This window comes from Podarcis tiliguerta, assembly GCF_965153285.1.
Source record: "Podarcis tiliguerta genome assembly, chromosome: 4".
NCBI classification, from domain to species: domain Eukaryota; kingdom Metazoa; phylum Chordata; class Lepidosauria; order Squamata; family Lacertidae; genus Podarcis; species Podarcis tiliguerta.
Genome location: NC_139537.1, coordinates 84,745,756 through 84,764,368, shown reverse-complemented (window position 1 = coordinate 84,764,368; position 18,613 = coordinate 84,745,756). Strand labels below are relative to the sequence as shown.

Genomic DNA, 18,613 nt, shown 5'->3' with positions numbered 1-18,613 from the left:
ACCAATTCACTGCCTGCATCTCTCCAAACATCCACCCAGCAACAATGGGGGGGGGGCTGTATCCCCCACTGCAACCCATGCTCTCTGCTAGGGAGAACACGTTTTGTTGTTTTGTGGGGCAGAGGGATTGGCATTTGTTCAAAAATCTGGATTACCTATGAGAACTCAAATGGAGTGAAATTAAAAGCTTACTGAAATAAAAGGTTACTGAGATGTAAGAGCTATAGAGGAACAGAACAGAGGGAAGCAGTTCATGCCTATTTACAGACTGGAATGTTCTTCTCCTGTTGTTCAGAGCCAGAGAGCTACATTTAAAAAATGGTTTTGTCTGAAGAGATGTCTGGTTCATTTTGACCCTTTTGCAAATGTTATTTACTCAGTGGCATAACAATCATTTGAGTATTTCTTTTCAACAGGAGCCTTAGCTTGGCCAATAGTGGCACAATATAGCAGTTGTATAAATCTTTAATCTCTGTGCTTATACTTGTTTATGCTGCCTTCATTTATGATACGGAGAACATTTGTGTAAGCTCTTGATTTGTGTGTCTACAGGAGTACTGCAGGCTATCACTTTGAATGGCTTTACTTCATACTGACTATTTAATATATAGTATATGTTGCATCGTCCTGCCTTTCATATGATATAGATGTGTCTGTGGTTTGTTTGTTTTTAAATCTATCAAGTACTAAATCTAGCTCCTCCAAACCATTATTTAAAACTGCAATTCAGTGACACTTTTTTTGGTTGCCGTCTCTTACTATCAAGAGCAAAGATCAATATAAAAACTGTTTCAAGAGTCGTCGGAGTAACTGAAAAAATGTGGGCCATAAACCATTAAGATAACTTGGCTTTAAATTGTGCAGCTCAATCCTATGTCAGTTTACTCAGAAGCAAGTCCTGCTGAGTTCATTGTGGCTTACTCATTGGAACACAAGAAGCAAGCCAGACCAATTTTCTATCTTGTTTGGCATTGTCTACATTAACAGCAGTTCTCTAGGATTTTACATGGTGTTCCCTTCCAGCCCTGCCTGGAGATACCAGGGCTTGAACCTGTGACCTTCTGCATGCAAAGCAGATTCTCCACCACTAAGCTACAGCCCAAGGAGGTATGCACAGGATTGTGGCCTTTAGACTATTTGTGAACAAACCCATTTCTTACCAGAAGAATGTTAAGCATAGTGCTTTAATTCACTGAAATTATAAATGCTTGTTTGCATTACTATATGTTTACGTTTGATTAGCAGGTAACTGAATTCTAGAGAGTTCTCTAGTAGTTCTCATGTTGATTGGCTAATGCTGGTCATGTGGAAGGTATCTAGTGAAGGAGAGACTCCATTTTATGTGAAGCAAGATGACTGTCTTTTAGAATCCACTGTGAACACTGCTAAGTTGAATAGAGTGTTGGAGTGCTTCTCTGCTTGAAAGAAAGCTAAGCTGAAGGAGAAGGTAAAAGTGGACATCTCTCATAAGAGCTGCAAGGCATGGCCTAACTGAGATGCAGAAGGCTGAGCTCTGAGCTCCGGAAAGAGGAAAATACAGTTGTTTGGAAGTTAGATGAAGAGACTATAAACCCATGCTTAGAGAAGCATGTGACTGTAAATATTATATTTCAATTCATCTGTAAGTTTCTGCAAGCAAAGTTTTTGAATGTTCAAGTCTGGACATTGGTTTAATATCCAAAGAAGGTTGTCAGTTATATATATAACTTGAGCTTCTTAGCTGCGATTTTGCTATTCTTACTTCTACAAAGAAGGAGAAAGGAAATACTTCAAGGTTTCCGCTCCTTGTCCCATGAAGTTCCTTGTATAATAGTTTACAAGCACAGGAATCCCCTCCCCTTTTCTCCACTGGCATATACCGTATTTTTCGCCCTATAGGACGCACTTTTTCCCCTCCAAAAATGAAGGGGAAATGTGTGTGCGTCCTATGGGGCGAATGCAGGCTTCGCGGACCTCTCCGCAAGCAGCGGGAGCGCTCCCGCTGCTGGAGGAGAGTTGCCTGCATGCTGAAGCCTGCGCGCGCTGAGCTCAGCGCATCCAGGCTTCGCGGACCTCTCCGCTAGCAGCGGGAGCGCTCCCGCTGCTGGCGGAGAGTTGCCTGCATGTTGAAGCCTGCGCGCGCTGAGCTCAGCGCGTCCAGGCTTCACGGACCTCTCCGCTAGTAGCGGGAGCGCTCCCGCTGCTGGCGGAGAGTTGCCTGCATGCTGAAGCCTGCGCGCGCTGAGCTCAGCGCGTCCAGGCTTCGTGGACCTCTCAGCAAGCAGCGGGAGCCAGCACTGGGCTCCCACAGCTTGCAGAGACCTGCCTGTTTGGGGGCTGGGGTCGGGGGAAGCTCGGGCTTCCCCAACCCCGCGCCTGGGGGGGAAATAATTTTTTTCCTTTATTTCCCCCCAAAAAAACTAGGTGCGCCTTATGGGAAGGTGCGTCCTATAGGGCGAAAAATACGGTATTTGAATATGAATGCCTCATAAGCAAACAATCAATGGGGAAGGAAAGAAGATCCCCTGTGCATTTCCTTCTTTCCTGCCCCACAATTTCTGAGACAACTTATGACGACAAGTCATAATTAAGAGCATTTTATGATTGACAAGTGATGTGCTACAATCTTTCGGATCAGCAGGCATTTCACACGTCATGCAACATTATTTAACACTGCCTGTATTTGTGGTAATGTTAGCACCTGTGGTGTTAACAGCTGTGGTGGGATTTAGCATTTGACACCTGAAAAACCCAAATAAATAAGAGATATTAATCATGCAATTGAAGCTTATGTTGTCATAAGCATTTGGCTTTGGTATTTGGAAATATGGGGTGAGGGAGATGAAAATTTTAGGAAAAAATATACATTTCAGGGGGTGGCAGACAAATGTCTTCAAGACAACAGCATATCAGGGCATATTAGCGTCTAAATCAGAAAGCTTTCCAGAATCCCACCATCTGGATGATTCCTTTATACTGTTGTCTCCTCCAAGGATCACTCACCTTTGGCCTGGAGGCCTTTTTCACTCCCTCAAGGAGGTGTTTCTGGTCACTGGTTTTGGTGGCAGCAGCAAAAAGAGAAGAATAAAGTAGGCACAAAGGACTGAGGCTCTCTGCCTAGCCCAAGGCCTGATATTGATGCTAATTGTCCTATCCTGGCCATCAGATTGATTATTTTATGAGCAAAGCGGTGTCAATTCTCCCTTGATTCAGGGGAGCCTCTGGCAAGGGCTGACTATACCATCCTCAGAGTGTTGAGCAATGGTGAATACAGCCTGTGGGCCAAAGAAAGGTTAGCCAGCCCTGTTATGTAGGCTGGTCAGGCAACAGAATGCTAGTAACCTCTCCTTTGAAAGTGAATTTTAAGCAATAAGCTCTTTAGTTCTGCTTTCTGTCAGCTCTCTGATGGCAGCTAGGTCACAGAAGGAAATTATAAATCTCTACAGGCTTGGGTTTGAGAGTTGAGGAAATACACAGTCTTAGCAACAGAAGCTTATTCTTGACATCACCCTTGTCATTCCGTTTGTACGAGAGCAGTTTAATAGCCTTAATTCACAGTTCAGCTTCTCCCACTTAAAAATATGCATTCATATGAAATTAATTTCCCACAAAAGGGATTGATTTCCATAACCTCAATAGAGTGATAATAAAATCTAAATTGCACATTCCGATGCAAATCAGATTACCAAAAAGACAAAACTCTTCTACTTTTGAAAACTCAACAAGAATTACGACTAGTAAACAAACCCTTCGTCAAGCATGAAATTTCCCATTCCCTGTTGCACTGAGAACAGCATCTGCTTGCCTTATGGGGTCTGGGCCTATATTGAAATACATAACATATCTAATTATTAAAATCCATACACTGCACACACGAGTTGTCACACTTTTGCGTGAGTGTAGACAGAAATGTAGATTTATATAGATAAATAGATAGATTTCCTGCCACTTCTTTCCTGTGAGTACCTAAACACATATTTTGTGCCCTTTGAAAGTGTAAATTGTGACAAAAATAGCTGTCCATCTAGCAATTCTTCAACAGATTGTTGAAACGCAGGTGACTGAGAACATTAACCATTATTTATTCCAGTTTTGTTTCTGGTTATGCTCTTTAAGGCCTTATAGCTTAAGGATGCAGAATTTCTATCAGTCTCTTAATATACTGAGCAGGCAGAGAACTATCATATGGTGGCAGAAAAAGTGGGCACGGATATTGTTATGTACTGAAGTTCTCACCCTGGGCCAGCAGGGGGATACTGTAGCTAGTTATGCAAATAAGGGATCGAAAGTGATGTTCAGTGATTGGATAGTTTTTGGAAATTGTTACAGTTACATTGTACTGCAGCTCTATATAAGCAGGCTGACAGAACCCTTTGGTTCAATTCTGTCCTGGCCTGTGAATAAACAACAGCTGTCTGATGAATCGCTGTGTCGTCTGATATGTTCACCCACAACTTAACAGATACTCTTCCTGCAATAAAGGGTAGTGTAAGGGAGATACTCCACATTTACATAGGATTTTCCCAGACATATAAGGTAAATGTCTGGGAAGCCCATGTTGGAAGTCGTATTTGCCGTTTTCCCATAAAAATTGCTCGGAAGTGGCATTTTCAAAAGTGACTTTGCCTAAAAAGCTCAACAACATTTCTGTCCAGGTTTCCACTGTTTGAAATATGACAGCCCTGCGTGGGAATATAGGTAGGAAGCTGCTTTATGCTGAGTCAGACCACCTGGTTCAAGTTTTCCTACACAGACTGTCAGTAGCTCTCCAGGGTTCCAGAGAAGAGGCATTTCCATTTGTACCTAGAGATGCTGGGAATTAAATACAAAGCAGATGCTATACTACTGAGCCCTGCTCCAGGTACCCTGGGGTATATATATATATATATATATGGTATCCTGATGCTCCCTCTCTTTGGGTTGTTCCTAAGGATCCTCAGAAGCCTTCTTGCTTTCAGAGGCAATCTGATAGACCACATACAAAAGATGTATTTATTTGCTGTCTCCTACAAGGAAGACAAGGGACGTGGGTGGCGCTGTGGGCTAAACCACAGAGCCTAGGACTTGCCGATCAGAAGGTCGGCGGTTTGAATCCCTGCGATGGGGTGAGCTCCCATTGCTTGGTCCCTGCTCCTGCCAACCTAGCAGTTCGAAAGCACGTCAAAGTGCAAGTAGATAAATAGATAACGCTCCGGTGGGAAGGTAAACGGCGTTTCCGTGCACTGCTCTGGTTCGCCAGAAGCGGCTTAGTCGTGCTGGCCACATGACCCGGAAGCTGTACACCGGCTCCCTTGGCCAATAAAGGGAGATGAGCACCGCAACCCCAGAGTCGGCCACATCTGGACCTAATGGTCAAGGGTCCCTTTACCTTTACAAGGAAGACATGTGCTACTCATAGAGTCTTATCAAATCTTTTACTAAGTCCTGAATGACTTGGACTCCCTTTACATTTTGCCTCTCCCAATACATATCCCTGCCCTGTTTTAAGCAGAGGTCGGATGGCCATCTGCCATGGATGCTTCAGCTGAGATTTCTGCATTGCAGGCGGTTGGACTAGATGATCCACCTCTACAATTCTATGATTCTATCTGTGGTGGGTCCCTACCAATATGAGTACATGTCAAGATTACTGCCCATGTAACTCTTACTGATGTCCATGTTTTAACTGATATTTACTAAATGAAGTCATTACCTGGGAGTTCCTCCACATATCTCCAGGGCCTCTGAAGCAAAGCTAAAGAACCACAGATCCTCTTTATTAGAAACTGCACTTTTCTATATTGAACACATTTTATAGGGATTACTAGAGAATCAATGCATGACTCAGCTCTCCAGCTGAAGGTAAGGGTGGATTCAGAAAATCATTTGCTTTCCCATCATACTGTGACTTTGGCAGATAGGTCCTCATGGTATTGGAATTCTTTTTTTAATCTTGTGAAAAGCATTGTGGCACTGGGACCCATCATGCAGTAGAACTGTCTGGAGAGAAGCAATTTCACGCAGTGCCTGTACAAAGGTCACATTAGAATATGAGGAAAAAAGTAATCTGAATCCACCCCAATAGAACTAAGTTGAAGAGAACTCCTGAAACTGCAGTGGTGGATAAGATCAAACCCCTGCTTGATTAATAAAGCAGCAATCCAGGCCATTTATTCTCCCTTTCCTCTCTTTCCCTTGTCTGCAGCTTGAACTAATTAAAATTAAGGTCAGTGTTCTAACCAGTACTAAATGTGTGCCACTTTCCATAATATATGTTATATAAGGCTGTATGCCAAATTTGGCCAAATCGGGACAATTTGTATCCTGAAGCAGCTACAAATGACTACAGAACAGATCTAGATTTCCTGAATCAATTTGCAGAGATTTGTACAGATCTGTACCCCGAAACAGTCTCCCAGAAAGCCAGGCAGAGTGTCTCCAACACCATATTAGGAGAACACCAGGGTGGGGAGAGGAGCAGAGGGAATGTGGAGGGATGCTAACATGATCGTACTCACCCAACACCATACAATCAAGTGCTTGAGGGGAGGAGCTAGACTTTGCTTAATGAGAGCTGCAGGGATAGCATAGACCATGGGCAGGCAAACTAAGGCCTGGGGGCTGGATCCAGCTCAATCGCCTTCTGAATCTGGCCCGCGGACGGTCTGAGAATCAGCATATTTTTACATGAGTAGAATGTGCCCTTTTATTTAAAATGCATCTCTGGGTTATTTGTGGGGCATAGGAATTTGTTCTTTTTTTCTCCAAAAATATAGTCTGCCCCCCCCACAAGGTCTGAAGGATAGTGGACCGTCCCCCTGCTGAAAAAGTTTGCTGATCCCTGGCATAGACATTATCAGGATCACTTCACCCAACAATATCTCCAATCACAGTGATATTATTAACATTAAATAATGCTTTTATGTTCCCCTCTATCATTCCTGCTGCTGACAATCTGCCCCCCAATAGGACAGTATCTTTTTTGTGGGTGGACCTTCTTTGGAAAAAGCAAACCCGTGACAATCCTTGGAGCTACCCACCTGAAGTTGGACCGAGTTACTTTATCTAAATACCTCTATAGGAGCTACCGTGTTCCCAAATCTGGAGGATGGGAGGAGGCAGAGGTGTCACTCCCCTCAACTTTGCCTACTTCTGTGAGCCTCTCTCATCAGCTGTGCTGTTGATTGGGGAGCCAAATAGTGGGCGAATGGAAGACATTTCTGCCACTGATAGCCAATAGGATTCCTTCAGTGGAGCTTTCCTTGACTGGGAAGGGGTGGAGATGGATGCTGTGCTGATTCTGCTGCCATCACATAATGGCAGTGGGTCAAATATGGGTCTCAGTACTGTGTCAGCCTGGGAGCCGATAGAGTCTGTCCCCTCACCTTTTGCCCTGGCCAGTGCAAGCAGGTTAGCTGTGGAAGTGGAAGTGGCTCCATCGCTCCACCAGCCCCATCACTGAGGACCAGGGCTTGGACCGATGATTTAGAAAGATGGCCCTTATTTCATGCTAGAAGGCTAGATTTCCACCAGTGCTTAATTCTACAACCTGGGTGCCACCACTTCTAAAGCCTTGTCCTACCTCCCCACCTCCCTTAAAAGGCAAGATAGGGTTCTACATTGTCCATAAAACCTCATACTATTGTCTAGACCAGAATGAGCTATGCACATTGCTTAAGTGAAAAACAAATCTTTTCCCAGACTGTACTTAGCTGCTTGCTTTGCCTCCAGCTGAACAGCCCAGGAGGAAAAGTGTTATGCAAGTTTTAAAAAGAAACCAGTGTTCTGTGGAAAAAGTACTAGATCTATGCCTGTCTGCAGTTCTTTGTCACATTACTGCAGCTTTTAAATTGAGAAATCCTTTCTCAATGTATTAATACTTATGTGAGAAAAGGGCAGCATGAATTTTTACCTACCACGTGCCCACTAAGGGTACTGTGCTGAAAATGCTTTGATCAATTTAATATTCTGTCCTATAACTTGTTGGCTGCCTCATTGCCCTTCTGGTTTCCAGCGTCAAATGTGTCAAGACAGGGAAAGGAATTTACTCAGCAAAAAGGTCAAATTAGTAAAAGTGCAGCACTATATTGTATATTGATCACAACTGCTAATTTTCGGTAGTCTAGAATTGTTATAACAATGGCATTTTATGGAGCCACTGAAATTCATTCTGGCAGCAAAGTTAATGCTGAGTTTGGAAGGAAAGCAGTGCTCATTCTTCGTCAAATTTGATCACCTTCTTGAGGTTATTTTGAGCAGGTTCCTTTTATATATTAAGGATTCTTCCAAACTGACTACCTGGCACCTGCATATAATGGGTTGGATCCAGACTAAGAAAACTGAACTAGGCTCCCATTGAAATCAAAGGGAGTTAAGTCATGTCTAACTTGTCCTGTTGATTTCTATGGGATTCAGACATAATTCTGCCCGACTTAGTATGGATTCGATCACAACCTCTATTTCCAGTTCAACCAGAGCAGATATAAGAATATATTTGCTGGAACAGATGAGGATCCACTTGTTTATTGATCTCCATTGATATATGTATATCACTGAAAATCACTCTATGTTTCCAATGTTTTGGTCAATCAGATGTCTGTGGGAGTTTATATCTGGAGTATAAACAGAATATTATTAATATTTTCATCCCTAGGCTAGTACACTACACATTAGTATTGCATAACCTTTCGTGGACTCCTATCTACTTCATCAGATGCATGGAGGTTTGTCCTGATTGATACAGGTGTGTGTAGATATATTTAGGTGGGTTTCTTTTGATCACCATGGCTAAAAGCAAACTGCTGTTGATCGTTTTCCCTGAGGTTGCCTGTTTTTAAAGCCACCTAAATGAAGGCCCATCATTCTACAATGAAGACAGTCAAATCCCTTTCCTGATTCAATAGATTTCTCTTCTCACTGTGCCAGTCTGCTAGTGGTGGCACTGAAGTTCTCCTGTGGTGTTGGTGGCAAAACAGATTGGGCCACCCCTACTGAGCTCAATGGGATTTACTCCTTTGTAAGTGTGAAGGGAGGAAAGCAATGACAAATCTAGACAGCATTTTAAAAAGTAGAGACATCACCTTGCCAACAAAGGTCCGTATAGTAAAAGCTATGGTTTTCCCAGTAGGGATGTATGGAAGTGAGAGCTGGACCATAAAGAAGGCTGATCGCCGAAGAATTGACGCTTTTGAATTATGGTGCTGGAGGAAACTCTTGAGAGTCCCATGGACTGCAAGAAGATCAAATGCATCCATTCTTAAGGAAATCAGCCCTGAGTGCTCACTGGAAGGACAGATTGTGAAGCTGAGACTCCAATACTTTGGCCTCCTCATGAGAAGAGAAGACTCACTGGAAAAGACCCTGATGTTGGGAAAGATGGAGGGCACAAGGAGAAGGGGACGACAGAGGACGAGATGGTTAGACAGTGTTCTCGAAGCTACAAACATGAATCTGACCAAACTGCGGGTGGCAGTGGAAGACAGGAGTGCATGGCGTGCTCTGGTCCATGGGGTCACGAAGAGTCGGACATGACTGAACGACTAAACAACAACAAGTGTGAAGGGTTGCAGTTGGCACTGTGGGTTAAACCACAGAGCCTAGGGCCTGCTGAGCAGAAGATCGGCTGTTCGAATCCCCACAATGGGGTGAGCTCCAGTTGCTCTGTCCCAGCTCCTGCCAACCTAGCAGTCTGAAAGCATGCCAAAGTGCAAGTAGATAAATAGGTACTGCTCTGGCGGGAAGGTAAACAGCATTTCCATGTGCTGCTCTGGTTTGCCAGAAGTGGCTTAGTCATGCTGGCCACATGACCCAGAAGCTGTACGCCGGCTCCCTCAGCCAATAAAGGGAGATGAGTGCCGCAACCCCAGAGTCTTCCATGACTGGACCTAATGGTCCATGGACCAACTAATGGTCAGGGGTCCCTTTACCTTTAGCTAAGTGTGAATCAAGGAGGTTGCTGTCTGGCTGCATTACCACCACCCCTTCTCCAATGCAGTGGGTGGGGGGCCTGAGGGTGGAGAGATGTCATCTGAGGCAGCTACCTCAGTGTGTTTTGTGGGCAGGTCAGCACTGGCTCTCACTCTCACATGGACATGTGCATTCCCTCAGAAGGTGGTGGACTGTTAAATTGGAAAATTGAAAGTTAAATTGTGTTAAGATAAATTATAGAACAAAAATTGAAGAAGAGGGAAAGGATTTGTTGAACTAGATAATTTGAACTAGAATACAAAAAAAGGGAGGTGTGAGGAAGTCGAGGAAATAAGCTAATGAAAGATTGGGATATAAAAATATGGATGTGTGTTTTTGTTCTTTTTACTTATGTTGTATTGCTGTATTGTTTTTTTCTTTTTTATTGTCGATGTATTGTTTGTTGAATTCATGTATTTTTTTTTTTGGTCATTGATTTTCTTTTTATAATTATAAAAACAGAAGGTGGTGGACTCTCCTTTACTGGAGGTTTTAAAGAAGAAATTGATGATGGCCACCTGTCATGGATGCTTTACTTGAGATTCCTGCATTGCGGGGGTTGGACTTGATGACCATCAGGGTCCCTTCCAACTCTACAGTTCTATGATTCCATGACTCTATGGAACCTCATGCTCCTTCCCTGGTCTCAGCATTGTAGCAAAGCCCCCAAGCAAGGCTGCTAGAGAAAAGTCAAATAGCTCAGGGATTTAGCTCAGGCAAATGATGGTGCCCCCCGCCCCTTGCCTCTGTTTGTGTGGTGCATGTTTAATGCCCTCTTGGCTCCCATCTCCCTTTCTGCCCCCTTTCAAAGTTCTTTATTCAGGCTTCCCACTCACCCCACCCATCTTACACCCCTCTAAGCTTTCCATAGGTTCCCAGAGCGTCTTTTGGGTAAACCTCTCTGGAAAAGTAAATATACCCTCCCACCCCCCTCCAAAAATAAAATAAAATAAATAACCCATACCAAGCCAAACCTTTATCCAGCGCTGAAACGAAGTCAGATAAATTATGGCGAGCAAAGGAAATGACTTGATGGCCTTACCGCATCGCCAGATTCTCTTCTCTTTATTTAAAGCTGCTTTAATGGTCTCATTTACATGCAGCGATCCCTCCATTGCCTGGTTTTCTTTATTTTTTGGCGGGGAGGGGGAACGGCTTGTTTATTTGCAGGGGGCTGGGGGAGGGGGGAGCTCTTGCCCGTCTCGTTGTCGTTCCTAATTTCATGTTTCCTCCCACATCGACTCTAGTTTGGAATGGTGTCAGGCAGTCCTATTGGAAAATGCATTCTGGTGAGCTAAAGGGTGGTGGGCGTCTGACTTGAAGTACCGCTCAGAAAGGCTCAGCTCGACAGGGAGGAAGGATTCCGATGGCTCCCTGAGCCTTTCCTCATCCACAGACCCTGCATCTCCCCACCCCATCTTTCGGATTCTCTGCATCTCCATCACCACCGCCACCGCACCGGTCCTGCCAGTTGGATGCAAAGTTCACCAATGGAGCCAACGCAATTATGGGACGGCAGATGCGCAAAACCCGGGAGAGGATCCAGCCGCGGACGGGAAGGCATGTTAGCACAGCAGCCCCGGGTCTCCTTTGGCGCAAAGCGATTCGGGAACTGGGATTCCTCTATGCACCACCAGAGATGCAACTGGTTATTTAATTGAGGACATCGTATTTTTTCAAAAAAAGAATTCTCCAGATTATGCAAACACCCCTGGTTTGAACAAGCCCCCGGCAACACTTTTAAAGTCTTTTTAAAATATATGTATTTTCACACCAGCACACAGGCAAGACGCTACTTCGGGCGGAATTCTATAAGGTAAGCAAGGTGATTTTTTAAAAAAAATATTTTTTTAAGAGCAAAGAGGGGCAGCAGCAACCTCCATAGAAGTCAGTTGTGGGGTGGAAATCATTTTTTCCCCTTTCCCTTCTAGACCAAAAGGGAAGAGGGTCCTAAGGTGCAGGAAGGAACTCGGAATCTCTGTGAAATATTGCTCCACAGCAACAGCCCCTCCAAAAAAAAAGGAAAGGAAGAGGGTGACGGAGAAAGAAAGAAGGAAAGACGCCACAAAGATGCCAAATGCAGCGTGACAACCTCTCTGCTGCAGGGAGGGAGGAAGGAATGCATTGAAAAAATGGCGTGCGGCATAATTACCTCCGATCGCTAGTCGCTTGACACCCTGACACTAATTCGAGTCAAGCCACGCTGGGAGCATAGCGGAGGCTCTCTCCGGCTCTCCCCTGCCCTTTCCCAGAGAGAAAGAACATCGGATCCAGGTGTGACGCCCGCCTGGCGGGCAGATGGAGAGCGAAACAGGAAATGTTCAACTTTCCAGTATTAAAAGGCAGACATGAAAGAATCCATTTAGGAAGGAGCCCGTAGAAGCGATGGACGGCTCGCACGCCAGAATTTCTTTGACGCTTGCCCTGGACCTGGATTGATCTTTCTTTCTCTTTCTTTCTTTCTCTTTCTTTCTTTCTTTCTTTCTACATCTCTCCCCGCTCCTCTCTCCCCACCCCGTCTCCCTGCGCCCCCTCTTTCTTCAGCATTCCCTCAGCAGATGGATTTTTGCCACTGCGGCTCAGCAGAGGGTGTCAGATCTTTCCGAGTGCACCAGGCTGGAAAGAGCAGAACCTCTTAGCAACTCCTGCCTTATGTGCGTGAATGAGTGAGTAACTGTGCAGCTCGGAAGACGGGAGAGGGGGGGAGGAGAGAGCGAGCGCGCAGGGGAAGACAGGAGAAGCCGAGAGAGAGAGAGAGAGAGAGAACGCGAGGGAACGCGGTAAGGGGGAGAAATGGACAGACAAAAAACGCAGCGATTGCAGAATTTTTGCAGCGCCATTGGTTCGGCAGCCAGTCGTTAGGCTGGGGCGTGATTTCAGCACCAAGGGGGACTGGACAGCACCCAGAGTGGGGTCTCCTGGGCATCCAGCGGCGACGGCAGCAACAGCAGCAGGGATCCCGGAGGCCGGCTTTGCACGAGAGAAAAAAGCAAGGTCAGTCCGAAGCCAAAGCCATGCACACGGGCCGCTCCTGCCGCTGCGCTCCCGGCTCCTCCGCGCTCCTCCTGCCTATGCAGCGGCTGTTGCTGCCAATTGCTAGCCAGATCGTTCCTTAACGCCGAGGCGGCCGGAGATCGACTTCGCTTTCTTCTTTTTCGGGGGCGGGGGGCCCCCCTCTGAGGGTGGAGGTTATGAAGGGGGGTCTTCTACTTCCCCCCCTTCCTGTGCCTCGCAGTACGTGCCTGGATAGTTTGTGGATATGATCGCTGACTGGAGTCCGGGCTGTTGCAGTGTTTTGGGGGGGAGAGAGGGCTAAGAGGAGACCAGGCAGCGCCCCCCACATCCTCCGATTCTCTCCCCTCCCCATTTCATTCCTCCCTACCCAGCACTATCTCTCTCTCTCTCTCTCTCTCTTTCTGTTTTTCTGGCTTTTGCCCCCTATCCTCCCCCTCCCCCTCTTTTTTTTTTTGGCATCGGTTCGGACACTCCATGCCTGGAAGGAACTTGACGGCGTGAGAGGGGAGAATTTCCGCCTTGCCGTTTCCTCTGTGTGCTCCAGCTCGGGGATGACTCGCTCGGTTTAAAAATGCTGCTTTGGATTCTGCTGCTGGAGACGTCTCTTTGTTTCGCTGCCGGGAATGTTACAGGGGATGTTTGCAAAGAGAAGATCTGCTTGTGCACCGAGATCGAGGGCGACTTGCACGTCGACTGCGAGAAGAAAGGCTTCACCAGCCTGCAACGCTTCTCGGCCCCCACTTCCCAGTTCTACCATTTGTTCCTGCACGGCAATTCCCTCACTCGCCTTTTCCCCAATGAGTTCGCTAACTTTTACAATGCAGTCAGCTTGCACATGGAAAACAACGGCTTGCACGAGATCGTGCCGGGGGCTTTCCTGGGGCTGCAGCTGGTGAAGCGGCTGCACATCAACAACAACAAGATCAAATCGTTTCGCAAGCAGACCTTCCTGGGCTTGGACGATCTGGAATACCTCCAGGCTGATTTTAATTTATTGAGGGATATTGACCCGGGGGCCTTTCGGGACTTAAACAAGCTGGAGGTGCTGATTTTAAACGACAACCTCATCAGCGTTTTGCCTGCCAACGTGTTCCAGTACGTGCCCATCACCCACCTGGACCTGCGGGGCAACCGCCTGAAAACCTTGCCTTACGAGGACGTGCTGGAGCAGATCCCGGGCATTGCTGAGATTCTGCTGGAGGATAACCCTTGGGACTGCACGTGCGACCTGCTCTCGTTGAAAGAATGGCTGGAGAACATCCCCAAGAACGCCCTGATCGGCCGGGTGATTTGTGAAGCCCCTACGAGGTTGCAGGGCAAGGATCTAAACGAGACCACGGAGCAGGAGCTGTGCAGGAAAAACCGAGTGGATTCCAGCCTGGCTGCTCCTCCCGCGGAAGAGGAGACGTGCGATCCCGGGCCCATCCCGACCCCCTTTAAGATCCATGGCAAGGAAGACCCCGCCACCCCGGGCTCTGCTCCTCACGGGGGTACAAAGATCCCGGTGAACTGGCAGATTAAGACTAGACCTACGGCTGCCGGCTCGACCATCAACGTGAAAGGCAAGTCCTCCAGCAGTACACCTTGTCCTGCCACCTGCGTCTGCCACCAGATCCCAGGAGGATTCAAGGTGAATTGCAACGATGGCAACGTCAGCAGCCTGGTGGATCTGAAACCCAAGCCGTCCAGCGTGCACGAGCTCTTCTTGAGGGGCAACAAAATCCACACCATTCGAAAATCCCATTTTGTGGATTACCGCAAACTCAACCTGTTGGACTTGGGCAACAACAACATCGCCACCATGGAGAACAACACCTTCAAGAACCTTCTGGAGCTGGTGTGGCTCTACATGGACAATAACTATTTGGACACACTCTCTCGGGAGAAGTTCAATGGATTGCAGAACCTGGAATACCTAAACATGGAATTTAATGTCATTCAGCTCATCATGCCAGGGACATTTAATGCCATGCCCAAGCTGAGGGTTCTCATCTTGAATAACAACCTTCTGAGGTCCCTCCCTGTTGATGTCTTTGCTGGGGTCTCCCTCTCCAAACTCAGCATCCACAACAACTATTTCCCTTACCTGCCAGTGGCAGGGGTGCTGGACCAGCTCACCTCCATCACCCAAATAGACCTGCATGACAACCCATGGGACTGTAAGTGCCCCATTGTCCCTTTCAAACAGTGGGTGGAGATGTTGCGACCCAAGGTGATGATGAGTGACTTGAGATGTGAGACTCCAGAAGAATTCTTCAAGGAGGACTTTGAATCCCTCTCCAATGAGGCCATTTGCCCTCAACTCAAGGTCTTGCCCACCTTGACTTCCTCCCATAAGAACAGCACTGGCTTGGCTGAGACTGGGACACATTCCAACTCCTACCTGGAGACTAGCAGGGTCTCCATCTCGGTGCTGGTGCCTGGCCTTTTGCTGGTCTTCGTCACCTCTGCATTCACAGTGGTGGGCATGCTGGTCTTCATCTTGAGGAACCGGAAGCGCTCAAAGAGGAGGGATGCCAACTCCTCAGCCTCAGAGATCAACTCCTTACAGACAGTCTGCGACTCCTCCTACTGGCATAATGGACCCTACAATGCAGATGGAGCCCATCGAGTATACGACTGTGGCTCTCACTCCCTATCAGACTGAGACGACAGACTGGGGAAATACAAAAACAAAAAAACCATTAAAATTTTAAATCATATTATGGGCAATCAGTTCAAGTTCAGCAGCTAGCAACCTCAACTTCCCTCCGGTGGCTCAAAGCTCCCTTTTCCTGATCTGTGCATTGCTGTCTCGTCCGCTGATGTGAATGGACCACAACATGGGATGGGGCTTTGCCCACCTTAAAGCTACCTTCTGGTGAAAAAACACCTACCCACTCACTCACCAAACTGGGGAGAAATGCTGTGAGTGGAGGCCTGCTTCCCCCCACCCCTTTGGCCAAGCCTCCAACTTGAGGCTGTGCTTGGTGTAAAAAGTGTGCACCGCAAAGCCAGTGGCAAGAAAAGAAAGGTAGAAAGTTCCAGTCAAAGAGGATGGCTCGACTTAGGGGTTAAAGAGAGAGAGAGAGTAAATATGAACGCACTCTCCTGCAAGGTGACCTATGACCAGGTGGATCTATGGGCCCTGTGTGTGTATGTGTGTGCTGGGGAGACGAGGGCTCCCCCTGGCGCCCTCCCCATTGCAAACAAAGCAAGAGTGTCCAGTTGCACGAAGGCATGAATGTATTGTAAATAAATGACTCTGATCTAAACAAACAGACAAACAAACCCAAGTTGCTGCATGGTTCGCATGGATACAAACCACCCAGGGACGCTTCAGCCCCCAATGGAAGCAGCGTCCAGTTCACCTCGTCCTCCCTCTTACCTGATAAGTTCCATCATATCAAACTTTCTATATAAAAAAAAAATACAGTATAATAAGAATAAAAAGTGCCATTTTGCCATTATTTTTGTGTGATTGCTAGGCAGTAGAGATCGTCCTTTTACTGTGAAACAAACAAGGAAAAAATGTAAAGATTTTATTTAAGACATGTTTGCATGGCTATACTCTCATGGGTTTCAGGTTTTGCGTTTGGGGGTGTAGGAAAATGAATTACTTTGTTGGGTGGATTTTCTCTCTGTTTGGGGGAGGGAGGAGGGGGCCAGTTTGCTTCTGGTTATTTTTGAGTTTCCTTTGGAAATTAACATCTCCAATAATGCCTTTCCATCTGAATGTAAAAAAAAAAAAAAAATACCCTCAGCATTTTCTCTGATGATTAAAAGTGTTAAACTATTTTTTAAAAAACAAAGACATCCCAAGCAGTTAAGCATGTTCAATTAATGCCACTTGAGTGCTTAAGCTGCAAAGTTGAATGGGAGTAAGAATTTTTTTTTGTTTTGTGCGCTTGTAAATCACACTCTTAAAAACTGGAGGGAGAAAAAAAAACTGAGCTGAGGAGAAAGCAAGCGAGACTTAATTAATTATATTCGAGGATTTTATAATGGCATATTTTTTCAGTATTAAAGTGAAAATGTTTTCAAAGCTCGAGTCATTCCAATTTTTTTAAACGCCCCCCCCCCCACTATCACTTTCTGAACACAAGTGGGATTCCCACCCTTTCATTTTTAAAAAAGGTTGGGGGGGGGAATAAATGAAAAAAGCCTCTTTGCTTTCACTCCAGTGTGAAAGCTGCAGTGTGTTTCTCTCTGGTTCTTAACCATGTCAATTTCACTCAGCAATTCTTGCTGCCTCCCCCTTCCTCCCCCTGCCTTGAATGCAGCACTGAAAACCTTTATTAATACTGGGGATGCCTTTGGTGCCAATACTGCTGCTGTGGCTGCACACTGCAGATAGACTAGGGAGGTGGGTGGGAATTTGATTTAATTGACTCTGCCTTAGATCTCTCTCATTAATACGATACGGTGACCAGGCTTCATTGGGCAGCAATTCTTTAAACCCGATGATTGGCAGGCTAGGATGCTGGTGGCAATTGGGCATCAGCATCTGTTAGGGATGGAGATGGGGGGGGGGGCAGTTGAAACCGCCTCAAACTAATTAGTGGTGGAATTTCCTAACCCCAGCCCCTCTCCCTCCAGATCTGCACCTTTCAGACTTGTAATAAATCTCTCTCCCTTCTGCCATTTGACTTCAACTCCATCTACTTTGATTTCCCTTGCACAGTAGGCTGGCCCTTAACTAGATAATACAAGCAGAGGCAGAAAGCCCCCCTGCAAATCAATTGCAGCTTCCTAGCTGAAGTCCCAGTGGAGAAATGAAAGATTTCAGTCACGTTGCTCCTGGCTTTCTGCAGGCAGAGAATCCTTTTAAAGAGGAAAACACTGGAAGGGACTAAGCACAACTTCAGAAAGAACAGATGGGGAAGCTGCGTTTAGAAAGGCAAGAGAGGAGAAGAGAGAAAACACAAATCAGTAATAACGATATGTCCATTTTGTGCATAGGTGGTTTGGGGGGGGAAAGGAAGAGGAGAAAGACAGAGAGAGGAGAACAAGGTTCTCAAAACTGAGTTTGAAAACAAACAAACAAACCTTAAGCTGAAGTGTACAAAGACCTTTGCAGAGGTGGGAACTCAATGATACACCTAGAGCATTTGGGAACTTCTTAAACTTTGTCTTGCTATTTCATATTGTTTGTATAACTTTTTGGTAATAAAAAAAATACCTGCTGCTTTGTACAAACTATGGCTACTTAAAAAGACCCTTCACCATTTTTTTTATTACTTGGGGGCTGTGATCCAGAATATTCTGTGGGTGAGAGGGGTAAAAATAGTAATTAGTTGGCTCCAGTGAGTTGTTCCTTAAAAAACAAAATCTTCAGCAAACACTCCTTTCTCACCCCATCCAGAAATCAATTAAGCAGATTTTTTTTTAAAAAAAAATATTGTGTAAGAAACTATTTTATTAATGAAGAAATCATTTTCTTAATTTAAATATAGTCTCTATGGATGTCTAGCAACCTTAGAGTTTTAGCAACCAAACCAGTTATGAATATACAGCAGAGCTAGAAGTGGAGGTAAAAATAATAACACAGCTTATGGAGGGAAGTTCTTATAAGATCTAATCCATACAATTTTATGAACTATAAAACTTAACAGGGTACCAATTGCTTTGCAATTTTACATGACAACAGCATTACGTTGTATTTATATCTTCCTCTTTTATGCCTAAAATGAAA

The 18,613-nt window shown here is 45.7% G+C and overlaps 1 protein-coding gene across 2 annotated transcripts; it reads left to right on the top strand.

Annotated features, from left to right (window-relative positions):
• Positions 1-11,113: 11,113 nt before the first annotated feature.
• On the top strand, positions 11,114-18,105 carry SLITRK1 (SLIT and NTRK like family member 1). 2 transcript variants are annotated; one of them, XR_014510398.1, is made up of 2 exons: positions 11,114-11,740; positions 11,856-12,388. XR_014510398.1 is itself a non-coding variant. In XM_083437418.1 (2 exons), the coding sequence occupies exon 2, from the start codon at positions 13,511-13,513 to the stop codon at positions 15,584-15,586; it is 2,076 nt and encodes a 691-aa protein (XP_083293544.1). In that variant the 5' UTR covers positions 11,126-11,740; positions 12,469-13,510; the 3' UTR covers positions 15,587-18,105. The 2 variants fall into 2 exon arrangements, 1 of the variants encoding a protein (XP_083293544.1); XM_083437418.1 differs by lacking the exon at positions 11,856-12,388 and adding an exon at positions 12,469-18,105 and having other exon boundaries at positions 11,126-11,740.
• The last annotated feature ends 508 nt before the right edge of the window (positions 18,106-18,613 follow it).

Coding starts and splice junctions, on each gene's coding strand:
- SLITRK1 (XM_083437418.1), top strand. CDS start 13,511: ATGCTGCTTTGGATTCTGCTGCTGGAGACGTCTCTTTGTTTCGCTGCC.